General features: G+C 36.1%; 2 protein-coding genes and 1 long non-coding RNA gene across 3 annotated transcripts; 1 reads left to right on the top strand and 2 right to left on the bottom strand.

The window, feature by feature from the left end:
* Positions 1 to 6538: 6538 nt before the first annotated feature.
* Positions 6539 to 9249, top strand: LOC136802449 (zinc finger protein 862-like). Its single transcript, XM_067059182.1, has 2 exons — positions 6539 to 6912; positions 7140 to 9249. Exons 1-2 carry the CDS (start codon positions 6568 to 6570, stop codon positions 9180 to 9182), a joined length of 2388 nt encoding a protein of 795 aa, XP_066915283.1. The 5' UTR covers positions 6539 to 6567; the 3' UTR covers positions 9183 to 9249.
* Positions 9250 to 9866: 617 nt separating this feature from the next.
* Positions 9867 to 10778, bottom strand: LOC136802448 (uncharacterized). Its single transcript, XR_010846003.1, has 3 exons — positions 10631 to 10778; positions 10344 to 10441; positions 9867 to 9987 (listed from the first exon to the last, which is right to left on the bottom strand). It is a non-coding gene; the product is annotated as an uncharacterized lncRNA (long non-coding RNA).
* A 6328-nt stretch (positions 10779 to 17106) lies between these two features.
* Positions 17107 to 17469, bottom strand: LOC136802424 (uncharacterized). The gene has a single exon (XM_067059156.1). It carries the CDS (start codon positions 17467 to 17469, stop codon positions 17107 to 17109), a length of 363 nt encoding a protein of 120 aa, XP_066915257.1.
* Between the last annotated feature and the right edge of the window lie 2747 nt (positions 17470 to 20216).

Raw genomic sequence — 20216 nt, 5'->3', positions numbered from 1 at the left:
GTCGTCACAAGATCGAACCCAACCTCTACTACAGCGAGACACTTACAACAATATATGCTCACCTTGGAGATGCACGCCTCACACGTTTCCTGTCAAGTATCAATGACGATCAACCAGATGAAAAGGGAACTTGGGAACGTCTGCTCAAATTCCTTGAAAGAGAAGAAAATCTTCAACAGCAAAAATCAACCGTCAATAACTTCAAAGCTGATCGCAAAGATGCACCTCCACAACCAAAGACAAAACGACAGCCAAGAGATTCCTACTTTGGCGGGCCAACACGCTCACCCATCTGTCAAATCTGTGGCGAATCTGACCATGTTGCAACCTATGGACCTGACAACACAAAGGTGGTGCAGTATTTCGCATGCCAGAAATGTGTTGAGAAGACACCAGACGCAAGACTGAAGATCATTCGCGACAAGGGTTTGTGTCATCAATGCCTTCTTCCTGGAGCAAAGGCAAGTGAAGGCAAACATCGAGAAGGACGATGTCAGCGCAAGTACATATGTCCATATCCAAGCCATCAAAGATATCCTGTGAAGAATCATGTTCTCGTTTGTGAGATGCACAAAGATGATGATGCCAATCAAGAAGTTCTTGACAACTTCAAGGAGAGATGTATGAAGTCATCCAACCTACCAACATTCTCCAGAGAAACCCAGCTCTCCTTCCATGTTCAATCATCCCACGTGGCAACACCTTCTCCACGAGACTCCATCCAGAACATAGTTATCTATCTTTTACAATCAATTCAAGTCAATGGAAACCAACTCAATATCTTCTTCGACTCCGGATGTCGTTATCTCACCAAAAAGACCGTTGAAGCAGCAATGGGTCCAATCCCTCAATGCAGCATCACCATTGCACCGCCATTCTATGGCACGCAAGTTGATCTTTCAGGTCCTTACCTTGCCTACTCACCATTACATAAACGCACCACTGTAAAAATTTGGCTAGCTGTATTCTGCTGCTGCACAACATCAGCCACTTCTATCAAAACCATGGATGACTACTCAACTGAAGCATTCATTTTGTCATTTATCAGATTCTCCAACAATCATGGCTTCCCAAAGCGACTATTTTGCGACAGTAGCAGCCAAATTATCAAAGGATGTGACCAGATGCGCCTTGATTTTAACGATATTCAACACCAACTTCACAAGCGTGTATCCGTTGACTTCACTGTCCGCCCAGTTGGCGGACACAACATGAATGGCCAAAGAAATAGAAGTAGAGAGAAGGAAAAACAACAATCTTTTATCCTATTCATTTTGAGCCGTAGAGGGCTTTTTATAACAGCAGGTACCATAATTCAAAACGATTTGATTGACACGCGCTTGTCTTAAAAGTAATTGTTTAAAACAACAGCCGGATCTCTTTCTTCTTTTTGAAACTTTTTATTTGTGAGTTGTTTCGATATATATCTTTCAATAAATAAATTTCATAATTAGCATAATTAAAGTTGATTTTAATATTATGTTAACGATCTTGAACTCTCTTTCGAATAATTAAGAAAAAAGAGAAGCCGAGAGAAGACAAATGTGCAAATTCTTAATACGTTTTTACAAAATGTTTACAACCGAATAAGTCTGAACTGAATCCTGAATGCAAAACAAGATTCAAGATGGCGAGTAAAGAGTTGTGTGATATTTTATATGATTTTGACATTGATGAATCAATACCTATCGTTTTTGAAAACTATATCGGTGAGAACCAAAATGAGACTGAAGAAATCTTAATCCCAGACGACATCATTTCTGCTGACTTGGATAGCATTGATTTTGATAGCATCATAATGGAAAACACTCCTCCTCCTGTCGTTGTTGAAGAGGAAAACACACCAGAAAGTGTCACTTCTCCAGAAACTATATCTCCTGAAAGTCAGCCTTCTCCTCAAAATCCATCTCCCAAAAATCATTCTTCAGAAGATCAGTCTGACAACCCATCAAACATTGATACTCAAAACACAAGTGCAAGTGGAGTCGTCCAATACGCCTGCTCCTCATGTGGAAAGTTATATGTCAGAAGGTGGTATTGGCTCAAACATGAAGCTGAATGTACAGGGAATACGATTCCAGGAATTCCGAACAAGAGGAAGAAAGTAAACTCAACAGGAGGTAAAAGCTATTATATTCTCTGTGTTCTCTCATTTCTATTCAAATATACTTTTCCTTTGAGTTCAAAATTGAAACGTACTAAGACTTGGGTTTCGACCCTCTCATAGTCATGATTATAGAAAATTTGATCTGCTAGTCTTTAAATTAATAGACTTGAGTAGTGTCTCAGAAAACTTCTTCTACTGTTCTTCAAAATGCACACAGTCACTTATATAAGTTTACAAACCTCTGTACAGACACAAAATTGGATTTTCAACCTCAGGGTTGTTTTCAGCAGCATTGAAAGCAGCTTCTTTCTCCTCTTCTAAGGAAACCCAGATTTTCGATAAAGGTCCGAGGATGTTTCGAACTTTTTCCTGGATTTGGTAAAGACTGTCATCATTCTTGACCGAATACTTCTTTTTGCTTTCTTCTAAAAGGAGTCCAGTTTCTTAGATTTCGTAACGTTATTAGGGACTGGATTTTCTTCTAATACTTTATCTTTTGAAGTTTTTTCGGGAATGTATTCCGTAAGGGCTTCCCTCACATAATCAGCCAGTTCTTGTGGCATGTCCCATTTGCTATTGGCATCTTTTGATGCTTGAAATCTTGCCCTCTTTCTTGGGGGTTCTACAGGTGCGTCTCCACCTTGATCGCCTTCGTCCTCGACTGCCGGCAAACCATCCTCAATGGGATCTTCAACGTTATTTTCCATTTTGAAAGATCTAGAAAAATGTTTTGCAAACATTTTATATAAGAAAAATAGTAACCCACAGTAACAATCTACCACATAGTATCAACTTTTTGTTAAATAGTAATCATAATCAAGATTGATTGGTAAGATTTTAATGAGATCAAATTACTTACTTCGAAATTAGAAATTTTTGTTTTTGAGACGTCTTTCACTTCGCGAGAATGAACAAAAGAGGTAGATCTTGAACTGTGGACTTTAGATAAGCGAGATGGGCGGAACGCCAGTATTAGATCGGGCGGAGATTTTATGATATGAAATGTGCTACAGGCAACGGTGGTGATAAGCCAAATGGATGCCTGACGCAAAAACTGTAAAGTGACATTTTCTTGGTGTCTTTAAGGGGTAAAGTAAGATTACCAGTTGCATCGAGATAAATTATGTAGGTTTGATTCTTGAGATGATAGTAGTTAACAAGACCTTCTGTTGTTATGGTAATTCTAACTTCTTCGTCAACCATTACGTCATGTACGTAATCAAACATTTTTCTTTGATGTCGTAACTCTTTGACTCTTGCCTCGTCGGAAAGTTTAATTTTTTTCTCCAACGTCCCTTATCTGTCCATACAGGTATTGCTTCTTTGTGAGAGGGCTTCGCACCTCTGATTTGATTTTTTGCATAACTTTCACGGATCTGCCAGCCGATTCTCTGTTTCCAGAAGCAAAAACATCAGATACTATTCTTTTTAACTTCTCTCCGTAAACCTTGCTTGGGGGCAAATTGATGTTTTCTTTAAATCTCAGACGCTCATCTCCCTATATATTCCCTGTAAGTTGTTAGCAGTTGTTTTTCTGATATCATGGTTAATCTTTCCGAAGAATTCACCCTCCATTCGTTCACATGACTGTGTTGGAATTTTCACTTTGGTCTCAACAGAGCATTCATTTCTTTTGCACTTAAGTTTACAGGTCCAGAAAGAAGCAGCAGATTTCCTTGTTCCAAGTTTCTTTCCTCTTTGTGTCTTAACAATAAAGTTACAGTATGGATTGTGTTTTTTTAGTATCGGAAAAAGGTATTCTTTATAGGTACTTTCGAATATCTTGTATTCTCATTTGTCAAGCAGCTCAATTCTCGACCAATCATTCTCTAGAGTTTTATAAAAAGATCTGATTTTCATCTCCGACTTAAAAATCCCATTTGAAGGTATTTGTGACGAAGTAAGACGGTTTGTTATTTTCTGGTCAATGCCAGCTCGCGCCGGCGAGTTAGCTTTCGGCGAGGCAGCGAGTTAGCGAGTTGGTTCGAGTTTAGCGCGCGCAGGTTGTTCTGGCTTGTTATGGGTTGTTCTGGGTTGTTCCGACTTGTTATGGGTTGTTCTAGGTTGTTCTGGCGTATTCCGCGTTATACAAACGTCGCCTTGTGAGGCCTACCCCAGTGTAACTTTCAATCCAGCAACTACTTTTTTTCAAGATTTTCAAGCTCAACACCATTATTGTGTGTTTACATAATCGGGGAATCTCCCCTGTTTTTCGAATTCTACATACCATTTCGTGTATGTGTGTACCAAGCCCTAGTTTAGGCCCATTTCTATCCAGCCTGGTTTAGTGGTGGTCTCTGTTAGGAGTTTTTCTTTTTACTATTGTTGAAATATTATTATGCTAGAATATCGTTTTTTTTTTTTTTTTTTTTTTTTTTGTCAGGTTGATACGACATCAGTTGCTTGACATCTCTACGTACTTAGAATCTTACACTTCGAACTACGAACTGTGCGGTTTTTGTCTTGTTTTGTTTTGTTCTCTTTTAGTCCCTTTTCTAATATTCTCGGTTGTCAAGCGCTTTTTGGAGCAATTCCCCGAGCGTCTCAAATCAACGGGGATTCCTTTAGTGTGCTTCCTCTAGATTTTTTTTTATATATATATATTTTTTTTTTTTTTTTTTTTAGGCCGTTCGGCCTCATGGGGGCCACGTGGTAGTCCTGAAGGCAAGATTGCTGCAGTACCTTCCGGTAGGCCACGTTTGACGGCGCAATCTCTCCTTTAGACACCCGGTAATCCCACATGAGTGCCTTTTTAACATTTTTCTTTTCTATGAAAAACGAAAACTTATAGATAATCTATATGATATATCTAGAGAACAAATTTTTAACGCATATATTTATACCAATTCTTGGTGATAAAAGAGATTGAAATAAAAAAAATAAAAAACTACCGCGTACTGCAGGTTCTACGAATGCACTGGGATTGCTGTCGAATTTGATCACGTCATTTACTGTGCTGACAAGCGTGTTGGGTCAATCAAAATGTTGACAACCTTAAAACAAACTGCACAGTGCAACTGCATTTTCCGTTCTTGAGAAGCATCAAACTTACTCCTTAAAGTCACTAGAACAGGCAATATCATTGGTTACGAGCTGTGATGAAATGATTTCTACAAACATCGAATCTATTCGGTCTGTAGTCAACCATAAAAATAGCCTTAATGGTCCAGAAGGAAGTATTTCAGCAGCAACAACAGAGTCTATTAAGATCTTGCTGTGGGGATTGAAGAAATTGAAGGATAATGTTGAAACACACCAGTATCAAAGAACCAATCTATTAAGTTGTATGACATTGGCTGTTGAAAATTTGCATTCCACCGTCAACAAGAAACAAGGAACACAAACCATGGTACAATATGCACAATCATTTTCTTCGTCTATCAAAGAATCTATCAAGGCTATTTCAAACTGGAGCACTCACTATTTTACAAGCAGGGAAAGATGGTATCCTGTTTCCGAAACAGCAGTGAAATTGGAAGATTACATTTCCAAAACGAGGAAATAATACCAAAACAAAATTATCTCGAGATCAAAAGCAAGAAATGAGAGAGTGGGCATCAATTAATGGTGCAGTCGTAAGACAACGGAGTGGAAGGCAAGAAACAACGATGGCTCGAGCAGGCACTCTACCCGAGAATGCATATTACGAAGAACTCACTCCCAATTCTGAAACAGTTAAAAGAACTACTAAAAATACAAGAGATGATACAAACGAACAAGTACAACCCAGCCGGCAAAAAAACGTTTAAAAAACGTTTAAAAAACGTTTTTCACAACGTTGGAAACGTTTTTTTCAGGTTGTATTTGTCGCACTTTACAACGTTTTTTCACAACGTCAAAAAAACGTTTTTCAAACGTTTATAGATTACGTTTTTGCGAGGCGTTTAAAAAACGTTGTTTCTACGTTTTCTCCTAGCCACTTGAAAGACGTCTTTTTGGAACGAATTATGGACGTCTCTAGGACGTTTCTGAGACGTCTTACAGTGCTGCAAATAACGGCCGGTGACCGGTAATTACCGGTCATTTCGTAGTTTCTACCGGTCATTATGAAGCTTACTTTTTCACTTTGTCCGGTTAAAATTTATAGGCTTCTTTCGTAATTTTTAATCATTTTAATTACATTTCTTTAGTTCCTCATACTTACCAAACTATAATTATAAGAACTGCTCTAAAAAGTTGGTTCCTTCGTATTTACAACCTTGGCTATTTTCATAACAAAAAAGTTCTTTCTTATAAAAAGTTCTTAATACTCGATTGCGTCTGATATTTATGACGTCAATAAACACACTTTTTTGCACATCACTTTTGTATGAATCTGTTGTTAGTCTTTGACGCCTCTCGAAGAGATTTTCTTTTTATTTGTTTTCCCTCTCTTTCTCCCTCCTACATGCTCTTTAAATTCTTTTATATATATTTTTTTATATACGGTGGAGCGTTGTTAATGAGAATTTTTTACTCCTATGAACTCAAACAAACCTCTTGCGAAAGAAAGAGCCAAAATAGAAAGGAACATGGCATCTCAAAATTTTCCAAAAATAAAAACTCTTCAAAAATGGAAAAACGATTTTTCATGGTTAAATGTAAACCATTCTCAGGGAATGACATGTAAACTCTGTGTCAAATGGGAAAAGACAATAGAATCGAGCAAAAATTATTCGGAAGCATTTGTGAAAGGATCTAAGAATTACAGAAAATCTGCTGTAGCTGAACATGAAAAGACAACACAGCATGACAAGAGTAAAGAACTTGAAGAAGAGGAAAGATGCAAAGCATCAGGAGCAGTTTACAGAAAAACTGTAACTCAGGTAAAAATAGTTTTGTATCAATTACATTACCTTGGTAAAGTTCTACTATACTGAAATTCGACCTATCATTATTTTGGATTTTAACAGCCATTATAGCCCTGGTAAGAAATCAACCATTACCCCCAGTATCCAGCTGAGTGAGTTTTAAGATTTGCCCTGGTGAACTTGTCACCAACTAAGTGTTTCTTTTTCACGAGGTAGTCATGAATGGCCTTTTTTCTTTTTAGAACACTCCAGTGGGTGCACCAATTGTCAAAGGGTTAAAAAAGATGTCCAACACTGAAAAAGAAGGACTTTTAAAACTATTCCAAATCGCATATTTGAATGCATACAAAGGCAGACCTTACGTTGATTTTACAGATTGGGTAGAATGGGCTGAGTTAAATGGTATTAAATTCAACGTTACTGCCTATAAAAACCGTACACAATGCACAGAATTCGTAAATGTCATTAGTGAGACAATATTCGAGGAAGATGTCAAGAAAAAACTGAAAAATTCAAACTTCATTTCTGTATTTTGCGATGGAAGTACTGATTCTGCTGTCATTGAAAAGGAATGTGTGTACCTGATGTTTGTTGACCTCACTGAATTCGAGCCTACTCTTTCATTCATTGCTTTGAAAGATGTTCCCAGTCAGGACGCAGCAGGAATCAAAAGTGCTCTCACAAAGGCTTTTGATGACGTGGGAATGCCAGAACTAAAGGATAAAATCGTTTTTTTAGCCAGCGATGGTGCCAGTGTAAATAGTGGTATTAAAACAGGACTTGCAGCTAAATTTCGAGAGGATGGTCTTGAATGGCTTGTTTTTGTATGGTGTCTGTCACATAGACTTGAATTAGCATTAAAGGATAGTCTTGATGATGTTCTAGCTCCTGTTAAAAAAAGCTTGACAAATCTTTTCTACCTTTATCAGAAATCATCGAAAAAGTTAAGAGAATTACGTAAGCTACATAAAGTATTGAAAGAAATGTACGAGTTTGCTGATAATTGTGTCAAGCCAGCAAAGGCAACTGGAACACGTTGGATTGCCCATGTACTACGCAGCATGTCTGGATTGGTTGACAAATTCGGACTTTATTTGCAGCACTTTGAAAATGTAATTGCTGACACCTCAAAACAGACGGATAAAGCAACTTTAGAAGGAAAGAGGAGACTGTTAACTGAGGCAAATGTTTTACTCCGATGTGGTCTATTTATTGATCTGTTAAATCCAGCATTGAAATTTAGTCTTCAATCTCAAAAGGAAAATTTTGGAATCATTGAATTAGTTGATGAGTTAGATGACATGTTCCTGGCGTATTTCCTTATGAAAAGGCGATTCGAGAAAAATCCTGAAACTATTTTCAATCTACCAAACCTACAAAAAGTTTTTGCCAACATAAAGGAAGACCAAGATGAAAAAGGAAAAACAGTTTATAAATATCAAGACATCACTATTCAGTATTACAAAAGAGAGATCGACAGTATCAAACATAATACAACAAAGTATATCGACCTAATACTCGAAGCATTGAAAGAAAGGTTTGCAGCTTTATCTGACGAAAATGATGGTGACGATGTAACTGGTACTCCCATTGCTGGCGATGCTATTTTGTACGATGTTTGTCGCGTTGTAGATTCTCGCAAATGGATTTTGCCTGAAAAAATGACTATTACGATCGAATCAGTCGACTTCATGCTTAAGAACAATATCGAGAGCTTATCGAATATCTTTGGTCACTTCGAAAAGATACTTAAAAAGACATCACCCAACATCTCACTCGAAAAAGTTACTGACGAGTACATCAGCTTAGTCATGTACACAATGAAACATTTCAATCACCAAATACACACTCCCATCAAGGTATGGCAGTTCCTCAATCCTTACAAAGACGACCGTGGATGGAGCAATATTTTTTTGATTGCAGAGCTGTGTTTTTGCGCGCCATCTTCAAATGCCTCACTTGAAAGGTTTTTTAGTCAAATGAGAATTGTTAAAACTGATTGGCGAAATTCTTTGACAGAAAGTAATTTAACATCCCTGCTTCGGATTAAAGTGTCTGGGCCAACACTAAAAGTCTTTATTGATCGGTATTGTGAAAAAGCAGTGAGTAAATGGTACAATGACAAAGATCGTCGATTGAATCAAAAGCCTCGAAAAAAATACCGAAAACGTAAGTCCAATAAACCACCAAGGCAGGAGTTCCAGTTGCCATCCTTATTCGAAACAAGTAGTGAAAGCGAGGGAGAACAGGAAGAAGAAAATGATGAGGAAGTAACAATCTTGTGATTTATGAAATTAATTTTTTTTTAAAGAAAAATTATCAGGTGAAAATAGAATATTAACGAGTGCATCATTCATTTTATCTTTCCATATCTTCCTCTCTTCAAACTGAACATTTTTATTATACTATAGTATATGTATACTATATGATAGCTGACCTATCTAAATTTCTTCGTTACAAACACTTGTGTGCAGTAGCAGCATAAAAAAGTGCTTTACAACCCAACTAGATGCTTTAATACCGCTATAAAAGAGGAACAGATTTTAAACTAAAATAGGTGTTTAGCCAATGTAAGGGTCATTTCGGACTCCAAAATTTTCTAAGGGGCTCCGCCCCCTAGAACCCCCGCTGGGGGCTTAGAGCGCCCCCCAGACCCCCTGCTCAAAATTTACTCGCTACGCTCGTAAAAATTACCGGCCAACTTAGATTTCCTTATTTGCAGCACTGTCTTAATTTTATTAATTTCGGTATGGTACATTTCTGAGACGACTTAAAAACGTCTTTAAAAGTTATTTTAGATTAGTTTTAACACGTCTCTAAGACGTTCTTTGCCAAAATAATTCCTATTCATTGCACTATTATGAGAAAGACCGTACACACATTTTATTTTTCTTTGAATGCTCTTTTCTATATAATTTTCTGTGTATGAAAATCTACAATCAGTATATATTAAACGTAATGAAATCGTCCTTCCTTTCTGGCATCTTTGTGATAATCATTCCAAACGTTTCCAGTATGATTGCTATTCGAAGTGTTAAAAAACGATATCTTGATTGCGATTTCTTTGGTCTCCTTCACACATTTGCGATCCTGAAAAAATAAAAGACGAATAGTAAATTTGATGTTTAACAAGAGTTTTTAGCTGCGGTTGAGACGTTGAAAACTATCTTTTCTTTCCACGGGAAAAAGAATGCTCCAGAAGGATAAAGAAAAAACTTCTTAAATTTCATGGCCAAACTTTATGTTTCACGAAATGTATTCTACCAAGATACATTTATTCTACCAAGGACTTTGCTAAATTATTGTCGTTGAGACAGGGGTGTTTCCAAGTCAAATTTCAGTAGTTTAAAGTACTAAGCTCACTCAGTGATGCAGGCAGGGGTATTAACAAGAAATTAGCATAGTTTGGGAAAGATATTATTAAAGTCTTGTTACATTTCACCTACCTTTACTAGCATATTTTCGGTACTTTCTGCTGGCGACCACACAAAGTCAGCTGAGGATAGTCGCAATAAGGAAACCAATAATACACTCCAGCTTGAATCTGAGGGAAAAGAAGTTAAAATAAAAAGTTTTAACATGAAGTTTACTGAAGATTATGTAATCTTTCCAAGGTTTGCTCTCAAAAATAAATATCATCAGAAATTGAAACCTGAAATAAGCTACACCGATAAAGCCTCTAAGAATTAACTTGAATATCAAAAGCATTTTCAGTTTAATGTAAACTACTTACATTATCTAGTTGATTTTTGTAAAAGAACCAGCTTCTTCCAGTCTTCGTGCATGAAACATCCAACTTTTACAGAACCTTTACTTTATTTGATTTTTGTTTTGAACTACAAGTGATTTCGAATTCGAACGTTTGAACGTTCGAACGTTCGAAAGCTGTCCAAAAAAGAAGCCATTACATTGTTAATTTGGAGGACGATGGGGGGGGGTGCGTGGTTTGTAATTTGGAAAGGGCGTGACGGAGAGAATTTCACAATTTCTATTCTNAAGCCATTCCATTGTTAATTCGGCGTACGATGCATGGGGGCGGCGAGTGGGACGGGGAGCGGATGCGGGGGGGGGTTGTAATTTGGAAAGGGCGTGACGGAGAGAATCTACGGGTGGGCGATCTTACGAGGTATTCAAACAGAGAGTGGGCGTTTTATTAAAATATATTTATCACTTAAAGAGAAGTCAATAAAGTAAATGAGAAAAAGTTATATAGAATATCTCTCCTATATTTCAGAGCAGGTAGGTAAAGTCTCAGAAATTTATAGACGTTTAAAAAACGTTGATCAAAATCACGTTTAAATCAAGTTTAGAAAAAACGTTTATTAAACGTTGTTAGCAAAACCTTTAAAAAACGTTTGGATTATAACGTTTCAACAACGTTTTATAAACGTTATGAAATAACGCGTTTTATCTACAACGTTGAAAAAACGTTGAAAAAACGTTTTTTGGCAACGCGTTTTTTCACAACGTAATTTAAACCTAAAAAAAACGTTTTGAAAACGTTGTGTGCCGGCTGGGTTATCAAGCCACCCAAAATGAACTTTCATTCGTCCGCGTCATCAAATTGTTGTATACGTCACGATCTATTGTCAACCATTGTCCAATCCCGTAAGCGATTGAAGTGCCGTCAGTAATAATCTGAGAAGAGAACAATAACATTATGACATCACACAAATAATTACGCGGGAAACCCGCGAGGAAACATGCGGTCTAACATTTTCCCTCGCAGTTGGGGGGAAACGAAAGTACTCTATATTACGTAGGGGATGTAAGAAAGATTACAAAATAGAAAAGTTTCGTTTTGGGGTAAAGAATCAGTATTGTGAATTTAAGCGAGTTTCTATTTTGCAATTTTTCTACAGAGCCAAATAAAGATTTTTTCTATTGTTCTTGCTCAATTGTCTCTAACGATAAGTTCCGTAGTTATGAGGTTATCGAGACAAAATGTGATTAATTTGCGCAGAAACGAAATTTAACATTAGTCTAGGCTGAGAAAGAGAGATTTCTAGCCATATGTTCTTTTTATTTGAATCTTTATTTGATTTCTATTTACGTCATCAAATAACTCAAACAATACACATCGAGTTTTTTGAAAAATACAAGTCGCCAAAATTCTGCAAAATACATAGAGCTATTCAGTAATTTTCTCGGAAGCGATATCAGAGCCCGATTCGCATCCCCTATATAACAGGGGGGGGGGGGGTCAGTACTAAAATGTAAGACATACATGAGTACTAAAAGGATTTTCGCTAATTTTTGACATACCCCCACCTATTTTTCGAAAATGTTATTTTAGTACACATGTACTAAAAATTTTGAGCAATTTAACATAGATACCACCATTTTTTGCCCTTTTCGGCTTTAAATTTACCAAAATGGGTCATTGTTACAATCATCGAATTTAGTGCATCAATCTGGCAAATAATATAATTTATTATAAACTGTGCGAACTGTACATAAAAATATTTTTTAAAAAATATTTTAAAAAATTTGAAAAATTCTGAAATTTTTAAGATTTTTGGAAAATTCTGAAAAAAAAATCAAATTTTTTCCAAATTTTAAAAAAATGCTCCATTTTGGCTGATTAGAACAAATACTAAGATTTTTCAAAAATTTCTTTAAGGGACCACCCTTTTTGGTATTTTAGTACACATGGTACTAAAATTATTTTTGAGCTTTTTTGCAGTACCACCACGTCACTAAATGTCATGATGTCTGAGATTTTAGTACCGACCCCCCCCCCTGATATCAAAACTAATTTGGGGATGCATGCAGCCTACAATTATTGCCGAAAACAGCAATTTTTTCAATGACGAAATGCTGATTCAGCAAAATGCGTTGTCCTTTTAAGGGCAAAGATGTCAGAGGTGTTTGAAAATAGTAAAATTGCATCAAGAAAAAGGTTTTTCGGATTTTTAAAAGTGATTTTTTCAATTTTTCGTTGCACAGTAACATGAAAAGTTCTAAAATAATATGCTAAAAGATCCTGCATCGATGCCGAAACACAGCCAGAAAGAGATAACAAAACCCCCGTTGGAAATTTGTTTACATATGACTCGATTTTGCTATCTGCATTTCCAACAAAAACCAGTTTTCGGCAATAATTGTCGAAAAGAGCAATAATTGCAGTTTATATCTTAAACACCCGACTGATGAGCCAAGATTTATTCTTGTTATTTTTTTGATGATATCATACCGTGAGATCGGGTAACTTGCATCAGTGGAGGCAAACATGCATAGCCCTCAAATGAATGACCTGTCTGCTTGGGTAAATTAATGCGTGTCCAAATTTTTTTCAATTTCTCGGAGGCAATTCCACCCCTCCTAGCATAATAAATTATACCTTTAAAGAAGCGCATTACGATGTAGAACATGAAAATCGGTGTTATTTAAATTTAGGTTTTGCCAATTTTGCAAAAAATCACAAAAACCAAAAAATGCTGACGTCAGCAAAATTTGTTTTTTAAAATAACTCCAGCTTGGCTAATGGTATAAACATGAAATTTGGACCAAAGTTGTATATAAAGATTGAGGCTTCTCCTGAAAATATAGGCCCTGGAATGGTAGGAAAGGCCAGATGTCAGTCTCGCATTTTTTTACATATTATTTTACATTTATATTATTAAAAAATAAAGAAACAGTCATAAAATGTCATCTGTTGATGGAAATGACCTGAAATCTTTTACAGTTGTTCCCTTAATGCCAATGATTAGTTGGCTAGAGAAGATCAACCAATATTTTGACAAAAATTAACCTTTAGAGCCCTTAAGTGGGCCTGATTTAGCATTTAAGAGGGAAAAAACAACAAAGTTAAGCAAAATTTTCAATCGACATATCTTTAAGAGACTTAAAAACCCCGGAGATTTTTTTGAGGCTATAACTAGACCTACTAAGGAAGCCTTGCTGAAAGTTTCAAAAAATTGTTGTTGCCGCAAAAAAGAATGCCATCTTGAATTTTGCTCCAGATCTGCCAAATAGCAATTTTCGGGCCATTTTTGACAGTTTACGCAAATGGAAATCCTGAAAATGTTGTTTTTGTGCCAAAACCTACCAGTAAAACCACTCCAGGTCAAAGTTTGCTTAAAAAAGTCTCAAGGACTATCAAGCCAGCTAAACGTGCTCCAAACCCAGATTACGCCAGTCTGAAGCCCTCTACAGGAGGTGCTAAAGATTCCGGGGAAAATTTTGGAGATCAATTTGATTTTTCTGATACCCTAAAAAGTTCTTGAAATCCCGTATATAAATCAGCTTTCTAATGTCTTGAATAAAAATTCATTGGCTTCAAAATCTGCTCCTCACCAAGTTCATGAAATTTAGGTGTCAATTTTCGCTTAGTGCCTATCTTGAGACGCGTATCTTCAAAACTAAGTGAGATATCAGGTGAAATTTTGGGTCTTATTTTCTTTGTGTGATAGTTCATTTGGTCAAAATTTCATCACAATCCAAGAGGATGAGGTACCACACCCTGAAACTCTTAAAAAATGCCTCTTAATATCATCGCAGGCAGTGAAAATTATGAATTTCTTTTGCATATAGAGGACTATCCTCTAATGTTTTGATCAGTCTATGACACACTGTCCAGAATGGACTGTCAATCATTAAACCAGTTTTGAGCCTTCCAGTACATGGAGTCCTGTTAAAGCCTTGTTGTAGGCGTTGAGGGAATTTTTCGGAAAATATAGGTCATCTTGAAATTGATTTATTGAGCCAAAATATTCTCCACGACAGATTTTTGATATGGTAGTTAAAGGATTGATCTTTCAGGATCTGAAAAAGAAATTCAATTTGGAATCTTGGGCCGGGAATAACTGAGAATCAAATCCAACCGGTATTTTCAAGCAGTTCAAAACTTTGGCTTCAAATATCCGCCATTTTGGAAAAAAAATTTTAATCTTTGTTTTTGTTTTTAGAAAATGTTTATGGTCTTGTGTATCTGTGCAAAATTTCATGTCATTTGGACTTACCAATAAGGAGTTATAGCAATTTGGAATTCTGGTCTGTAAATTACCAGTCCGTATTTTAGACATTTTTGAAACTTCAAAATGCAATATCTCGGGAACGGCTTGAGCTCTGAGGCTCAAATTTTAGAATTTTGTTCCACCCATGAACCCCCACAACATATCTAAAAAAGAAAAAAATCCAAGACATCAATGATCCCACTTTAGATGATTCAGGGATTTTCTTAGGTGCAATTGCTCTTAAAAGAGTGTCTTTTCATCCAGCCAGGACTTCCTTGGTCTTTTTTATATAAGTTTGCATAGAATAAAAACCTACCTGATTAACACAGCTGCATAGTTTGCATGCCCCCTTTTTAATATGTAGATGGAAAATTTGTAGGAGAACTTTGTATAGGGGGTAGAGATTTGGTAAACTTTATCATATACAAATGGTCACAGTCTGTTTTATCCCGAGGATATCCATACCCCTCTGCAAACTATGCAGCTAAACTCTCTGTCAACAACATTGGCTATACTCGTAGGTTTTAAAACATAAATGTTTTACAAATAATGAACCTCTTATGACTTCTCTCAAATAAATCAATCAAAAGCCTTCTGTTAGGTTTCATTCCATATATTTTTATCCACATGGTGTACTGATGGTTTCCCTAATTTCCTCAATAATTAAAAATTGGAACTTTCCTGTGGGTGGGTGCGATTGGGCGTAACACCAATGCAGTTTGATATTGATATTGACATATTTAATGATGTCATATTCAATGCTGTTTATATTTTTGTCAGCGCCGTGCATTAAAGTTTTTGGATATTCAAAACCCCCCGCAAACATTTTGTTCCATAAGTACTCTCTCTCAGAGAGAGTAGAGTAGTGAATGCTCTCTAAGTACTGAATAGAGAAGTCCTTCTTTTCATTCCCAATGCTGTATGATTCAGAATGCTCTGAAATCACAGATGTCCTAGGTTTTTGGAATACACAAGATAAGGAAACATAAATCTATTGCCTGCGACTACTGCTTAGATAAATGCACCTTTCTTATTATCTTGCACGTGGGTAAAGGCCACATTTTTGGTACACTGTCCTTTCCGTTACGTTTTTAAACTTATTCCGGTCATAACTAAGAAATCAAGCCAAAGTACTAAAAACTTTTAACTTTTTTTTGTTCTATGATAAGATACCCCTTTAAAAAATATAATGTGACTATCTATAAATAATTTCTGCACCTTTGAGGTCCCTTTGAAGTCCAAATATCTCAATTTTTCTTTAAAAAATAATAAAAAATTGAACTTGATCTTAATTTTTTTTTCTCTAGGGCATAAAACCTACTCAAAAAGTTAACTTCATTCGCATTCACAAAAGAGGAGACTTTTGCATCAGATTTAATCATGATATCGTGTATCTATTGCCCAGCAAGCAAATTTTTCTAAAATGTACAGTTTGGTACCCTGATTTTGTCCCTTCCGTTACGCTAGTTACTTTTAGTCAAAATTACCTAGTCAAGTTTACTTTTTGGGCCTCTTCTTGTCAGTTTATCATTGGGATGTTCCCAGATTCCATTTTCATGCTCTCATCTAATTTCTAAGCTCAGTTTTTTCAAAAATTGTTCCTGACATGGGAGATGGTCACCAAATTTGTCCCTTCCGTTACGCATGTGTGATTTGGAATATTTAGTCAACTGATTCGCAAGAATCATTTTCCTTTGGTGTAGTTTCTATACCCATTGGACTACTTATTTTCATAAAAGTATTTCTGATTTAGAATTTGTCTCATGGAGATGCTGTGAAGTGAATCTTGTTGTCCCTTCCGTAACGAATGTCCCTTCCGTTACGGAAATTTTTTATAAATGCTAATATGATAAAAATTCTGAGACTTTTTTGTTTTTTCTGTTCAAAACTAAGGTATTTGAAGACATTGCAATGTGTTTCAAGCTGAAAAGGTTTGAAACACTTCAATGACATTTGATGCAGTTTGATGAAAAATAAGCAGAAAAGTGTCCCTTCCGTTACTTACCTTATCGGATCGGGCGGGTTGCCCGGGCCAATGAAACTCGATCCTTCTAGCCGTCTCTATCCATCATAGCTGTCTTGAGGTTTTCTGGGGGCAAGTCAGTGTCGCGGGAGATAACGTCCAGATACGTGATTTTTGGACTTCCAACAGAACGACGACCATGTCTTGGGCTCCAAAGAATCAGCTCGCTGACCAGCTCATCTTTGCTTCGGAAACAGTGGCCTGCAAAACGCAAGCGTCTTTCACAGATTAATGTGGAATTGTAGGTATATTCCCGTATAGCTGTTCTTTTCTCGGGTGTTGTTGCCATGAGATGTTTAGAACTGCACGCAGCATCCGTGTGTACGTTCCATCTAGCATCTTTTCGTGTGCTTTGGTGAGCGTCCATGCGGCTGAGCCATATAGTAAGATAGACTCTATAACAGCTCTGAAGAAATTGCGTTTTAGGTCTTTACAGAGGTTTGACTTCCATATAACTTGCATCTTATTGAGTGCAGACCATGCTTTGGCGATTCTGATCTTGATATCTTTCTCCGTGGAGGAAATCTCACTTCCAAGGTATACGAAACTGTCAACGTTCTTTAACGGGTTTCCGTTTGCTGCCTTAATCATAATGTTGTTAGCTTGATTAAAATTCATTGCTTCAGTTTTCTTCTTCGTTTGGCTTTCACTCCTTCTAGCAGCCTCCTGACTGTTAGAATCTGTCCTTGTGTATATCTATTAGGTCTAAAGCCATTTTGATTTCGTCGGAGCACTTTCTCTAGTTCTGGAAGGATTCTGTCACGAAGAAGGGAATTGTAAATTTTTGAAGCAATGCAGGTTAACGTGATTCCTCTATAGTTGTTAGGGAGAGATAATTCGCCTTTTTGGGGAAAGGTAGGATGCAACCTTTCGTCCAGTCCGATATTTTGTTTTGTTGCAGAAGATAATCATTAAAACGACTGGTCTTCCACAATTCTGGTGGTATTCCATCAAGACCAGCAGCTTTGTTGTTTTACAACTTTTTAATAACTTTTTCTAGTTCATCCATACTAAAAAGTCCTTTTTCAATAGGAAGTTCATGATCAATCACGTTTTTTATCTCCTCATTGACAACATTAGGACTTTTCCCCAGTAAATTAGAAAAATGTTCTCTCCACTTGTCGAGTCTTTCATTTTGACTTTCTCCTTTGAGTTTTGCTTGCGGTGTACCCTTTCGACCGCTAATGTCGTTCACGATTTTCCAGGCTGTCGCAGATTGCTGTTTGTCAGTTGCAGTCTTAATCGCGTCAATCTGTTTCTGTATGTATTTTGTTTGCTCGGAATGGTATGTATTCTCAAGTTCTTTCCTGGCTTTTACGTAATTTCTTATATTGCGCGTAGATGGATTTCTGTTTTTAATTACGTTACGCTTTACGTTACGTTACGCTTTTATCACTTAGTTGGTATTTTATGATAGTACCGGGTGACCCACGAAAAAGTTCGGACAGTTTTCGGCGTCTCGAGGCCGAACAAATGTCTCAAAGTGCTTGAAATTTTAATATGTAGAAATAAGATATTCTAACTTAAAGTTTGAGCTATTACTTTTTAAAATTGACCCACAAGTTCCCTACTTATGAGCTTTTAAAGTCAAAATTCACTTTTCGGAAAGAGCGAAATTACGTCAAAAAAGAGGTATCAAATTGTTTTATTATCAATCAATCAAGCAAGGTCGTTAAATCGTTAGAAAAGAGCATGTTAGATATTTTTATTCAATTTTAAAAAATTTTTTAGATTCTTTACTTTCACAGAATTTATTAACAATAAGTTATTCGTTCAGAAAAGAACCACCACCATACACTTTCTAGCATATTCCAGGCAAACCCACATTCTCTGTTCTTTCATAAGACGCGACATTTTCATAAAGAAGGCAAATTTTGCCTATTTGCAAAATATTTTTGATAAAAATATTTACAATAAATTTATATAAATCTACTTCGTTGTTAATTTATTATTTTACAAACTTTAATTAACTACAACACTAATCAACGAGGTCGCACACTCGAAAAACACAATGTTAAAGATAAAAAAACAATTATAATTTGATACCTCATTTTTGACGTGTTTTTGCACTCTCCGATAATTGAATTTTGACTTTAAAAGCTCATAAATGAAGAACCACTGAACCAAATTTAAAAAGTAATAGCTCAAAGTTTAAGTTAGAGCATCCTCTATCATTAAAAAAAAAAGATTAAGTTTATATTACCTTTATTTCAGACCCTAGCCAACGAAAACTGTCCGAACTTTTTCGTGGATCACCCGGTATTTATCATAGTTTTGGTAGATTTGTTAGACCCTTTAATTAGCTTCCTTCTATTATACCCAAAAAAGATGTTCCATTGTTAAAAATAAGTTAAATATTTTAAAAAAATGACATATTACAAAATGATTTACACATCAACTGATAATTTGTCCCTTCCGTTACACAAAATACACTCTACCGTCAACTTGAAAAATATTTATTCAAATTTTATCAGTGGGATTGATTCAACAACTCTGAAGAAGCATTTTTCAATAAATGTCTTTCTTTAAATTGCAATATATAAGGAGAAAAACCTAATCTCCATTGGTTTATTGATAAGGGTTAAAAACTTGACCGGGTGGCAATTAGAGCTACAAACCTTTTATAAAACAATGTTATTGAGGGACACGCAATTGATTATCATGATAGAACCATTACTTAATATAAATAAATAAGTTTAGAAGCTTTTTGAGGATAAATATTTTCTAGTGTAACGGAAGGGACAGGTGTACCAAAAATGTGGCCTTTACCCACGTGCAATCATTAGGTTTGAAATTGTCAACTAACCTCAATTCTTTATTGTTTAGTTGCAAACAGCAGTGTAGCTGTAAACCTTCATATTTACAGGAAAGGGTGTTTCAACCCAATGCAACACGTAATTTACGTTTCATCTAGTCCGATAAAGGCATTAAAAAATCATTTTTTTGAAGTTTGCAAAAAACCGCCATATATTAAAAAAATGATTGACAAATTGAAGTTTTTCCTCCTGTAAGTGTTTAGAGTTGCACTGTACAGATTTGTAATATAATCTAAAATGCTTGCAAAATCCAAAGCATTTTGGTCAGTGATTGTTTCATTCTAAAAATTGAATTGGCTTTTGGCTGAAGTTAATTTTCAAGGTTTAAAATCATAATTTTGCTTAAAATAGAGCTAGGTCATTCCTTTGCTTTAGGATTTTCAATTAACATAGCCTCAAAGCCAGCAGAACTTGATGCAGCTATTGAGATATTTTCGTGTTCAGCCTCAGCTAGTCCGAAACGCAGGTCATGATAGTTTTAATTCTTTGAAAAGGTAGTATTTTGAGAAAATTTTTACATTG

The sequence above is a fragment of the Clytia hemisphaerica genome, unplaced genomic scaffold (genome assembly GCF_902728285.1).
Source record: "Clytia hemisphaerica strain Z4C2 unplaced genomic scaffold, Clytia hemisphaerica genome assembly, whole genome shotgun sequence".
NCBI classification, from domain to species: domain Eukaryota; kingdom Metazoa; phylum Cnidaria; class Hydrozoa; order Leptothecata; family Clytiidae; genus Clytia; species Clytia hemisphaerica.
The sequence above is the reverse complement of the archived record's forward strand: the minus strand, read 5'-3'. Positions and strand labels throughout refer to the sequence as shown.

Bases quoted from the DNA above. Each gene is read 5' to 3' on its own strand.
- LOC136802449 (XM_067059182.1), top strand. From the start codon at position 6,568: ATGAACTCAAACAAACCTCTTGCGAAAGAAAGAGCCAAAATAGAAAGG. The intron at 6,913-7,139 runs GTAAAAATAGTT...TTTTCTTTTTAG, and splicing joins ACAGAAAAACTGTAACTCAG to AACACTCCAGTGGGTGCACC.
- LOC136802424 (XM_067059156.1), bottom strand. From the start codon at position 17,469: ATGATTAAGGCAGCAAACGGAAACCCGTTAAAGAACGTTGACAGTTTC.